The following is a 12510-nucleotide window of genomic DNA, read 5'->3' on the forward strand; positions in this document are numbered from 1 at the left end:
CAACACGGGGAATACAGCCAATATTTTGTAATAACTGCAAATGGAAGGTAACCTTTAAAAATTGTATTACATTTTTTTTTTAATTTTTAAAAAGCCTACAGACAATGGTTTCACTTTTGAATTAAAACTACCTCCAATAATACAATGAGATTTCAACCTTTTGCCTGGGATGTAATAAATAAAATAGTGACTTCTATCAGTCACGTGTATCAGGTCTGGCTTTCCAAAAGAAGAAATGGGAGAGAAATATTCTAGTGACATCTGCTAGAAGAGGAGTCAGCAAAATTTTAAAAACTTAAAAAACAATTTTAAAAACCTATAATAAAAGTAATTTAAATAAAATAATTTGGGCTTCGCAGATCATAAAATTTCTATTGCAACTCTCAACTCTGTCCTTGTAGCATGAAAGCAGCCAAAAACAGTACCTCTGAAACTTAAAAACTTTTGCACAGCAAAGCAAACCATAAACGAGATGAAAAGACGACCCTCAGAATGGGAGAAAATATTTGCAAATGAAGCAACTGACAAAGGACTAACCTCCAAAATTTACAAGCAGCTCATGCAGCTCAATATCAAAAAAACGAACAACCCAATTCAAAACTGCACAGAAGATCTAAATAGACATTTCTCCAAAGATATACAGATTGCCAACAAACAGATGAAAGAATGCTCAACATCACTAACATTAGAGAAATGCAAATCAAAACTAAAATGAGGTATCATCTCACACCAGTCAGAATGGCCATCATCAAAAAATCTACAAACAATAAACGCTGGAGAGGGTGTGGAGAAAAGGGAACCCTCTTGCACTGTTGGTGGGAATGTAAATTGATACAGCCACTATGGAGAATAGTATGGAGGTTCCTCAAAAAACTAAAAATAGAACTACCATTCGACCCAGCAATCCCACTACTGGGCATATACCCTGAGAGAGCCACAATTCAAAGAGTCATGTACCACAATGTTCAGTGCAGCTCTATTTACAATAGCCAGGACATGGAAGCAACCTAAATGTCCATCAACTGATGAATGGATAAAGAAGATGTGGCACATATATACAATGGAATATTACTCAGCCACAAAAAGAAACGAAATTGAGTTATTTGTAATGAGTTGGATGGACCTACAGTCTGTCATACAGAGTGAAATAAATCAGAAAGAGAAAAACAAATACCGTATGCTAACACATAGGTATGGAATCTAAAAAAATGGTTATGAAGAACCTAGAGGCAGGACAGGAATAAAGACACAGACGTAGAGAATGGACTTGGGGACACGATGGGGGAGAGGGTAAGCTGGGAAGAAGTGAGAGAGTGGCATGGACTTATATATACTACCAAATGTAAAATAGATAGCTAGTGGGAAGCAGCCGCGTAGCATAGGGACATTAGTTCAGTGCTTTGTGACCACCTAGAGGGGCGGGATAGGGAGGTTGGGAGGGAGATGCAAGAGGGAGGAGATATGGGGATATATGTATATGTATAGCTGATTCACTTTGTTATAAAGCAGAAACTAACACACCACTGTAAGCAATTATACTCCAATAAAGATGTCAAGGAAAAAAAAAGGGATTTAGCTGTATTACTATAAAACTTCATTTACACAAACAGACTGCAGGCTGGATTTAGCACACAGAGTGCAGTTCCCAACTCCTGCACTAGAATATAAGCTACATAAAGCCTTTGTTTTGTCCCATTATGTATAAAAAGGATCTAGAACAGTGCCTGGTAAATAGCAGGCACTCAATAAACATTCATATAATACTCTTTGATTAGAAAAAGGAATTCACGGTTCTATTATATATCTATTCCATTTAATGTGTATTTCTAGAAAAGAGGGAGGTCATTACAGAAGTACTCAACTTAAGGGTAACTTGTATCTAAAATTTGATCTGCAAATCAAGATTAAACTATGAAGTATGATTAGTAAAGTCTCTAAAAGAATAATGTACCCATCATCTAACTCAACTACTGTTTTAAAGGACCATAACAGTGAACCTTTGTATAAGTAAGAAAAAAAAAAAAAAAAAGGAGAGAGAGTTCCTTGTTCAAAATAGAGCCTTTAGGAAAATGTTTTTCTCATTATAATTTCAGTAACAGGAAGGCATCTCTCCTCACTTGTCCCAGAGGCTGAGAATCCCATTAAGAAGAACTTTCATGGCAGAGCCTTATGGTTATCATAAACAATCATAGGGACTACAGTGGCAGAGCGCCAAAAGATCAGGAATAAACATTCAAATAAGCAATTAAAGAAATAAGGATTTGCTAGACCAGGTAGGATGAAAATAATTTCTTCCTTATTTATGGAATTATATTTACTTCACCTTTGATCACTCAGCCAAAGGGTCTCTTTCTCAAATAAGATATGGAAACTACAAAGATCCTAACCAGTAGGGTTATTTCTTATATTAAAAAAAAATAATACTTACAGACTTTCTGATATCTTTTGAAGAGAGATCAATCAATTTCTTGTTCATAGACCATTCTTCATCAGTTTCCATTATGGCTTTCTAAGAAATAGCCATTTGTCAATTAAAAAATAATACACAAGTAAATACAAAGAGTTTAAAAGTAAAGTAATATGGTGAATTAATTATAGGGTATAATATACATGTTAGGTTATTATTTTGAATGAATTAAGCCTTTAATTTCTGTTATTTAAAATTGGAATTTCTTGATTTCATGCAAGTCTTATCTTTAGCCAAAATAATACTATTTTACTCATTCTTAACTCTTGTACTAATTTTAGCTCACCTTTACATGACAAAAACAATCCTTAGTAAGACCAAGCAATTTAATATTGAATGTAATTTGTGAACATAAAGTTCACAAATTCCTTACTCCATTCATAGACATCTACTCAAATAAATTCATTTTGTTTTATTGTTCTTCTTCCGTATATACGAACAGTAATTTATGTGGCTTTCTGGCAACCAAATACTTGAACTATTTCTGGCCATAGAAAAAAGGAGTAAGAATGCATGGGAAAAAATACATAGACATGGAATTATAAGACTTTCTAAGCTAATCAATATGACCAGTATTTATGGTAAAGAAATATTTAATAGAAAGAAAAGCCATGGTGATAATTATAAAATAATCTCATTTTTATATATCATTACTAATGAAGCAAATTTTAAAGGTGAAATTAACATTCAAATAAGCATAGTTTAAATACATCAGGTATACTGCTGCTCCCTATTTAAAAGACATGGATTGCTTGTGTTGACATTATAATGTAGCACATTCAATATACAATTGAAGCTAAATCAAATAAGTACATCTTTAATGATCATATAAAAGATACAATATAAAAGAGGAAAGTGGCATACCATTCGGCTAAGAGATGACATTTCTGTCACCCACCATGAGCAACAGTAGCTGCTCTATGTTGTGCCCTATGTACTTCAATACCTATAGTCACAATCTCCTAGGGCTCACTGAGGAAGTACAAGAGAAAAAAAAAAACTGAAGAAAAGCATAATAATTTCTTTCTCAATTGATTCTGTTTAATGCAGGACTGCCATGGGTTTGGGAATTATCTGGCTTGTTTTCCTATACTTTAATAGCATGACTTCAAAGCAAATAATCAGATTGTTTTAAAAAATTTCTATAGGAAAAGTTGATTTTCACCACCTCATCAACCTTACAAGGTTTAATAATCCTTTCTTAAAATAATTCTTTTTATTGGGATTTACAGTCCATATTAATTAAAATTTACCATCCTATATTGTCTAAATGTTGCATTTGCAAGTTTCTATACCACCTCACAAAACATTATCTTCTTCTTTAATTGTACACGTTACTATTTCATATATGGTTCTACATTTACAAATTTATATTAGTCTATAAATTACACTGCACTCAGGTCAGTATCAAACAAACGCTATTTAGTTAAACCTGCTTGAATATTATAATGACACAATTGCTTAAGAACTCTAATCATTTATTACAATGTCCAAAGATGTATGTCAAGGTTAGATTTTAGTTTCTTTTTACAAAGAGCATGATGAGGTATTAAATACTAAAACTTGCAGCAATAACTTGTCTCTGCAATTGTTATTTTTTTTTTTTTTAGCAATTGTAATTTGTACTGTTTGCATGTAACTATCTTTGGCTCTAAGGAATTTAAATTGTAAGTTTTCTAGAGTTATGACTACAATTTTGACTTGAAAGTACTTCAAGGTAGAACCTGATTTTTCATTTGAGAAATGAGAAATTAAAATAGAAATTATAAATTACCATTTGAAAGTATATTCATACTTACAAATAAGCATGCTTTTTAAAGGTCAAAGTCCCAAATTTCTTCTACAGAAATTTATATAGCAGAATTTTTTGTGCTTTACTTCATTTCTTTATATGATATAAAATTTGATAAGTACATAGGAGAAAAAATATCAGAATAAAGATAACTATTCATAAAACCATAATATAGCAAAAAATAAGTATGTCTGTAAAGACTATCCATAAATACCTTAAAATAGATGGGAGCCATATCACCCACTTCCTTTGGGAGAGGAATGCATTCATAAACCATATGATACTGTTTCTTCATGCTCATATTTGTTTCTAAAAAGATACAGTCCAATCCTTTATCTTCAAACATCTTTACCAATGATTTTCTAAACATCTGAAGAGAGGAAAATGGCTAGGTAAATAACGCACTGAGAGGAGATTCAAAATATAAGAACAATAAAAAGTATAATAAATTCTTTTAAGATAAAAATAAATAGTAAACAATGTTTGAACTCTACAATGTTACCTTATAGTTACTTTACTTGCTAAATCTACCACATAATTTCACATAGTTAAGCAACATTTTTTTTTAACTGAAACGCACTCTGCTCAGTATTATGTATATATTGGAAACAGTGCCAGTAAACTAAAATAAGAAAAGGAAGAGATAAAAATCAAACTTAGGTGGTAAAATATATAGAACTGACAGTAAAATCATAGGAAAACATCCAAAAACCAAAATAGGTACTCTGAGCAGGTAGGCATCCTTAAATTCAGTAACAGAAATGCAGAATTCACTTCCAATTGTTTTTCTATTCTCAAAGTAACTTCATTTGCTGGTTCCCTTCATATGTCTTCTGATCCTTCACTTGCAAATTTTCACTCAGCATAATTCCCTAGAGATTCAACCAGGTTGTTGTTGAGACCCTGCCTAGTTACTACCATGTGTAGACAGAAGTTCAGGGTTTCCATTCAAGCCTCTGTTGACACCCAAAAAGAAGAAAGGCTACAAATTACTGCTGGGCAGGGGCTGGGAGTTCTGGGTTCCGACCAGGTCTCCTCTGATCACTTATTATTGATCACTCATCACTATTCTATTTTCCACTCATTTTATAAAATAAGAGCAAGTAGGAAAAAAAATCAAATAATTATAATTTGAGGTAAACTAAAAAGGTACCTAGTAAGCAACAGATACAGGATTCACTCTACATTTCTAACCACAGCTATATATATAAGTTCAGCATTTTTTAAAATAAAAAAATAGTAAACAATGTTTAAACTCTAAAATGTTACCTTATAGTTACTTTACTTTCTAAATCTACCACATAATTTCACATAGTTAAGCAACATATTTTTTTTAACTGAAACTCACTCTGCTCAGTATTATGTATATATTGGAAACAGTTCCAGTAAACTAAAATAAGAAAAGGAAGAGATAAAATCACATTTAGGTGGTAAAATTTAGGTTTAACTGTTGGATGACTGTTCTAGAGTCTATCTGGACAATAGTGAAGAAGACAGACTTAAGATGTCATGGATTATAAATGAAAACTCAAAAGTACAAAATTAGTAGTGATGCAAGAATAGTTCAATATTATAAAATATATAAACATCATACTTATAGCCTCAAGGAGGACACATACACACTTTTAAGTACTTCATATATATATATATATATATAAAATACTTTAATTTAAAAATATGAGTTTAATGGTATAATTTGAGGTTATCAACTCCATTAAAGCAGGATTTCTGCAAGTTCAATACAACAAATACAGTATACATTGTTAAATAATATGCATTCTTTAAAATTTATATGAAAACTAAACAATGAAGGAAGTGTTTTAGTTCATTATCATAAGATACCAAAACTATTTTATGTTTCACAGAGATGTAGAGATCTCATGTTACGGGGGCAAAATAAAATTCCCGTACTACTAGTAGAAAACACTTCATCCTTCAGGTAATCACTATTTTCCACGTTTCTAAACTATGATTACTCACCTAATTGCAATTCCTCATTTAGTTAACACATCTGGACTTATATTCCTTACAATATATTTAAGTAATCTATACTAGAGTGTTATAATTCTTACACATTACAAATCACATTACAAAAAACTCAGATAAACACGAGTAAAGGAATTTAAAATAAATATTAAAGTATTTTCATTAAAGATACCAAAGCTATTTAGGGCTGATGATATAATATTAATACTATAATTTATTCAAATTTTCTAAATAGAACATGTCTAAAGATAAGATTATCCAAAGATAAATGTAATGCGATAGTACAGAACATACACATTTAATTCTACACCCTTCATGAAGCGACACCTCAAAAATGACATTAAGATAATTTTCAAAACAGCATAAAGCTATTAGAACAAAGAAAATGAGAGAAAATATGCTAAAAATCAGATCACCCCATAATATCTGACTTAAACACTAGAAAGCTGGTTCATAGTTGGGTGATATAGGAGGAGGGGGTTTATTTTAGCAGGGATGGTAAAGAAGAAACCCATGCTACACTGCAGAATCCTCAAAACGCTCAGGAATTGGCAGCACCAGGGAATTATGGAACTAGAGGTGAAGATGTAATGAAAAACAGATGGCACAGACGAAAGTCTTTTGAAAAAAATAACTAACACACCAGATCCCCTCCTCCACACCAGGAGAACACTATAGGATAACCTTCTGGAGAAGGCACACAATAAAGTTGCTGGGCTAGGAAAACCAGACACAGTTGAGAGTATACAGTCTGAAAACAGGGGCATCATAAAAAATGTTACTTAGTGTTCTTAAATGTTTGACATTCTGCCACACCAGCCTTCTTTCCCAACTCAGCTCCCAGAACACTGAAAAGCAGACATAGATGCTCTAGGCAAGAGACTGAAAGAGTCTTTTCTGGAGAGTCTGACTAGCCCCAAGAAAAAGACCTAATTGTACTAACACTGGAAGTTTTCCACTGAAATGGCCCCACAGTGAAGCTCACTGTAGATAAGCATCAACGACCCCACCACCATACCGCTAGTTTGAGATATTTAAAAAATGGACCTACAGTGTCTGACTATAACATATGTTCAAGCTCATTTGTCAAACTGATTAAGAATAAACTTAAAGGGGAACAAGTTTCACTATATATTTAATAAAACTAAAAATTTAGATATTATCATTAGAAATCTGTGATTATTCCCACATGCTCTGCTGAATATCTTTGTATATTCTATTAAATACAAGGTCTAAAATTAAATTTAAAAGAGGATGGTGATAAAAATCACTTGAAGAAAGTGGCCCCTGAATTTGCAAACATAGTTTTTTGCTAAGTCAAGTCATTTTTAACATATATTCTCTAAAAGAGGTGAATGACCATAAGGGTATTAACCAGGGCATAATTAATTTGAGTTTTTGTATATATTTGAAAGTAAAAACAAAAATCGAAAAAAGTACATTTCTTTAAATAAGCTAGAATTCAGATATTTTTTTCATTCACTATCGTAGATTAATTTACACCTAACAACTTCTTTCTTTTATCACAAAAGAGAGCTATAATGCCATTATTTACATAAAACAATTTGGCTTTTCCTCCCTCACTCAATTGTCTATAATGCATCTGGCTTACAAAATCTGCTAAACCATAATGTAACCTATATTAGTATATACCACACCTTTGGGCAGAATTAATGAGTGATTTTATCTCCGCATTTCTCACAACACCTGCATTATCTTACACTCATGCACTCAGTATCTATTGAACTGAATAAATTTCTTCTTTTCCCAACTCAGTGTTTTTCATCAAGTAACTTAATTTCTTACAGAAACATATAACATACAGACTAGATTCCTGTATAACTTAAAATCTTTTTGGCACTTTATTTTTGCTCTAAGTTAAATCAGTTTTGCATGTATACATTTTTAAAAAGCATTCCAGAAAAGTCCCCAAATATTTCTGAAAAACAAATCTGCAACACTTTCCACTTTAAATTATTTACTGCACTGGCATCCACTATTAGAAAAAGAAAATTTTTTTTCACATCAAATACACTTATCCACACTCTTACCCTTGTTGGGCCATAGATGCATTAAAACAGTCTGCCCTTTAACTTTCACAGAATAAACTAAAAGATTTCAGGGAGTTAAGACGGAATTTCATGAAATACAGTCAAAATATTGCCTCTCTTGGTATCTTTATCAGCATGATACAAAGACTAGTATTAGTCTCTTTAGAAGTCTTAAAATTTTCGTGTTTTCTAACTAGGGGTTCCTATAACCCCTATTCACTTGTCAGTCATTAGAAAAACAGGACCTCCCTCCCTTCCGTCTGTCCTCTCTCTCTCTCTTTCTCCCTTCCTTCCTCCCTCCCTCCCTTCCTTCTGTCCTCTCTCTCTCTCTCTTTTTCTCCCTTCCTTCCTTCCTCCCTCCCTCTCTTTCTCTCTCTCTCTCTCTTCTGGTCATTATAAGGTCTTGCAATTCAGCAGCAATTTCACCCACGTTGTGCCTTTCAACTTCTTGAAGAATCAGACACAGACACACACACACACACACACACACACACACACACAATCCCTGAATCCAAAAGGCTATAAGGGAAAAGTATGGAAATTAAAGCTGGTAACAAAATCATGACAAAAACATAGCAGCAGAAAAGGTCAATGTCATTATAGGAAAATATGACAATTGCTAAATGTAAACCACTAAATTCCAAAAATTATTTTTTATTATCTGAAAACATCTTTCCTTTGGGCTGTAATTTATTAGCTTACTGTGGTAAGAATGATTATTTCATGTTCCATGAAAGCAAATATTAGAAATCTTACATTGATATCTTTTAAAGTAAAAATAATTATTACTTGATCATAGTTTATTTAGTAGACAAAAGCTTTCAGTTGTATACCTGGAACTAATATATTATATGACAATTATACCTCAATAAAAATTTTTTATTTAAAGCTTTCAATAAAGTAAAAAGGTAGTGAGTGGTGAAAACATCATGACCCACAGATATACACAACTATGGAAATGTATACTTGTTTAAATTCAGAAAATAAAATCACTGAATGAAGGCATAAAACTTGTTAGAATTTATCACAATAGTATGTAAAAACTGCTCTTGATCATTACAATGATCATGAGCATTATCATGCTGACCTGAATTTCCTCCCAGATGTCTTCATCCAATAAGGTAGCTGCTCTATAGTGCTGCAAAGGGACTATCAAGCAGTGCCCTTCAGTAAGAGATCGTAAGTTGGGTAAACATAAATAAACCTATGGGAAAAAAGATGCAAAGGTGAAATGTTATTGCTATTTATTATCAGTTCTGAAAGATGAGCCCCTCGTAGGTTAACATGGCTAACAGTTAATAAAATAAACCTGCTCATAAGTAATATATTATAGTTTAATATTTTAAAGATATTCACTATTTAAAATTTTAAAATCCATGAAGATATCTTTCAATAACCAGAAACTTATTGCCTAAGTCTCAATTTTGACTGCTATACCTCAAAGATTAAGCTTACCAAAGGGTAGAATGAATGCCTTCAAAGCCCTTGAAACAGCACAAATTTTGCAAGAATAAAAGAAATACATGACCTGGTAATGATACGGAAGTTAAACTGATGCCTATTAATCAGGTCTTCCTTCTCTCATTGGCTGAGAAAAGAGAAATAACCTCTGTATGGCTTTACAGCACTGGTTAAGTTCTATTTATTTACATACATGTATTACCTACAAGCTGGTACTATTTTTTCATTTTACACAAACTGTCTAAAAACAAAAAAGGTCAATTAGTATATATGTAGAGAGGAACAGGTGTTCATAAGAAGCATAAATATTCTTCAACAAGGCTTGATCCTATTTTCTATAATTTTTTACTAGGTTTTAGCTAGAAAAATTTTATGTAAGAGAATTAATTAATGAATTAATAAATTTATTTATTAATTGCTTTACAAAATTATGCAGATTTTTAAAACTTCGCTGTAAGGGGAAAAACTTGGAGTGTATGTGGATATGGCTATCTACTTAAATTTACAGTTAAATACCAAAAATATTCACAATTAAAAACAATATCAGGAATAAGCACTGAAGAGGTGGCTAAGACGTTGGACTAGGAAGACCCTGAGCTCACCTCCTCCCACAGGCACAACAAAATTACAACTAATTACAGAGCAGCTACCTGTAAGAACAACCTGAAGACCAGCAGAAAAGATACTCCACAACTAAAGACATAAAAAAGGAACCACAATGAGACAGGCAACAGGGCTGGAGATGCACTTTAGTCAGGACCTACACCCCCAGGTCAGCAACCCACAAACCAGAGGAATATTACAATTATAGAGGTCCTCCACAAGGAGCAAGGAGTCTGAACCCCACACTGGGCTCCCAGGCAGGGGACTTACACCATAAAGATGAGCTCCCAGAATGTCTGGCTTTGAAGGCCTGCAAGGTTTGCATATGGGAGAGATCCCAAGGGCAATAGGAAATAGGGACTCCATTCTTAAAGGTTGTCTGCAAAATCTCACATGCTCTGAGTCCTAGCACAGAGGCACTAGTTTGAAAGGAGCCTGTTTCAGACCCACTTGCTGCTCTTGGAGAGCCTCCGAGACAGGCAGGAAACAATTGGGACTCCCCCTGGGGACAGAAAAGCTGGCAGCAGCCATTTTTGGCAGCTCATTCTACCTCAATAACACCAGCACTGGCAAGCACCATTTCAGAATCCTCCCTCTAGCTTATTAGTGCCAAGGACCAGGCCTGTCCTCCAGCAAGCTGGCATCAGCCCTGAGCCCTGCTGGGCATGCAATGAACCACTTGAGAAGCCTACCCCACCTACCAGCAGATGGCAGCAGCCCCACATCCCACAGGCTGAAACAGACAACCAAGAGAAAAGCCTACCCCTGCATTCCAGCAGGCCTGCAAGTCGTGCCAAGAGGCACCACAGCCAACTAAGCTGGGGTTCAGCCCCACATACCAGCTCCCCAATGGAAGTTGACCCTACTGCAACAGAAGGGTACATGCAGCCCATATAGGGGGCACCCCTAGGAATAGGGCTCTGGTGACCAAAGGGGTGCATGCTGCCAGGCCCCACAGGATGTCTCTTATATAAGGCTACTTCTGAAGATGGGGAGAAGTAACTGACATACTTAACACCGACTAAAAAAACACAGAATTAGGTAAAATGAGGAGGTGAAGGAACAAGACATAACCTCAGGAAAAAAAGAAAAGAAAAGCAACTAAACAAAGATAAGCAATTGACCCAATAAAGAGTTCAAGATAATGATCATAAATATGTTAACTGAACTTGGGAAAAGAAGGGATGAACACTGACAATTTCAAAAAAGAGTTAGAAAGTACAAAGAAGAACCAAAGAGAACTAAAGAATACAAGAACTAAAAGAAAAATATATACTACAACGAATCAATAGTAGATTGATTCAGAAGAACTGATACAGAGGAACTGATCAGAGATCTGGAAGATCTGGAAGACAGAGTAGTGGAAATCACTCAAGCTGAACAACAACAACAAAAAAAGGGTTTTAAAAATGAGGATAGATTGAGAAAGACCTCTGAGACAACATTAAGCATACTAATATTCACATTATAGGGGTCCCAGAAGGAGCAGAGAAAGAAAAAGGGGTAGAAAATGTATTCAACGAAATTATGGCTGAAAACTTCCCTAACCTTAAGAAGGAAACAGATATAGGTATAGAAAGCATGGAGACTTCCAAACAAGATGAACCCAATGTGTCTACACCATGATACATTATAATTAAAATTGCAAAAATTAAAGATGAAGAGAGAATCTTAAGAGCAGCAAAAGAAAAGCAACTAGTTACATATAAGGTAACTCCCATAAGACTATCAGCTGACTTTTCAGCAGAAATTGCAGGCCAGAAGGGAATGGCATGATATCTTTAAAGTGATGAAAAGAAAAAACCTACAACCAACAATACTCTACTTGGCAATGTCATCATTCAGGTTTGAAGGAGAGTTAAAGCATTTTAAAGATAAGCAAAAGGTGAAAGAGTTCAGCACTACTAAACTGGCTTTACAAGAAATGATAAAAAGACTTCTCTAAGGAGAAAAGAAAAGGCCATAACTAGAAGTAATAAAATTATGAAAAGAAAAGTCTCACTGGGAAAGGCAAACATACATTAAAGGTAGTAGATCAACCACTTACAAAGCTAGTAGGAAGGTTAAGAGATAAAAGTAAAAAAATTATCCATATCTGCAATAAGTAGTTAAGGGATACACAAAACAGAAAGATGTAAAATATGACAACA

General features: G+C 33.8%; 1 protein-coding gene across 2 annotated transcripts in view; it reads right to left on the reverse strand.

The window, feature by feature from the left end:
• CWF19L2 (CWF19 like cell cycle control factor 2) overlaps positions 1-12510 on the reverse strand; it is a 193614-nt gene that overhangs the window by 19482 nt on the left and 161622 nt on the right. For both annotated transcript variants that reach the window (XM_082409913.1, XM_082409912.1), the window contains exons 14-16: positions 9384-9500; positions 4474-4629; positions 2429-2509 (exon numbers count right to left, since the gene is read on the reverse strand). In XM_082409913.1, the coding sequence (XP_082266039.1) occupies positions 2429-2509; positions 4474-4629; positions 9384-9500 (354 nt within the window). The remainder of the gene's footprint in view (positions 1-2428; positions 2510-4473; positions 4630-9383; positions 9501-12510) is intronic.

The sequence above is a fragment of the Balaenoptera physalus genome, assembly GCF_965194825.1.
Source record: "Balaenoptera physalus genome assembly, chromosome: 10".
In the NCBI taxonomy this organism is placed as follows: domain Eukaryota; kingdom Metazoa; phylum Chordata; class Mammalia; order Artiodactyla; family Balaenopteridae; genus Balaenoptera; species Balaenoptera physalus.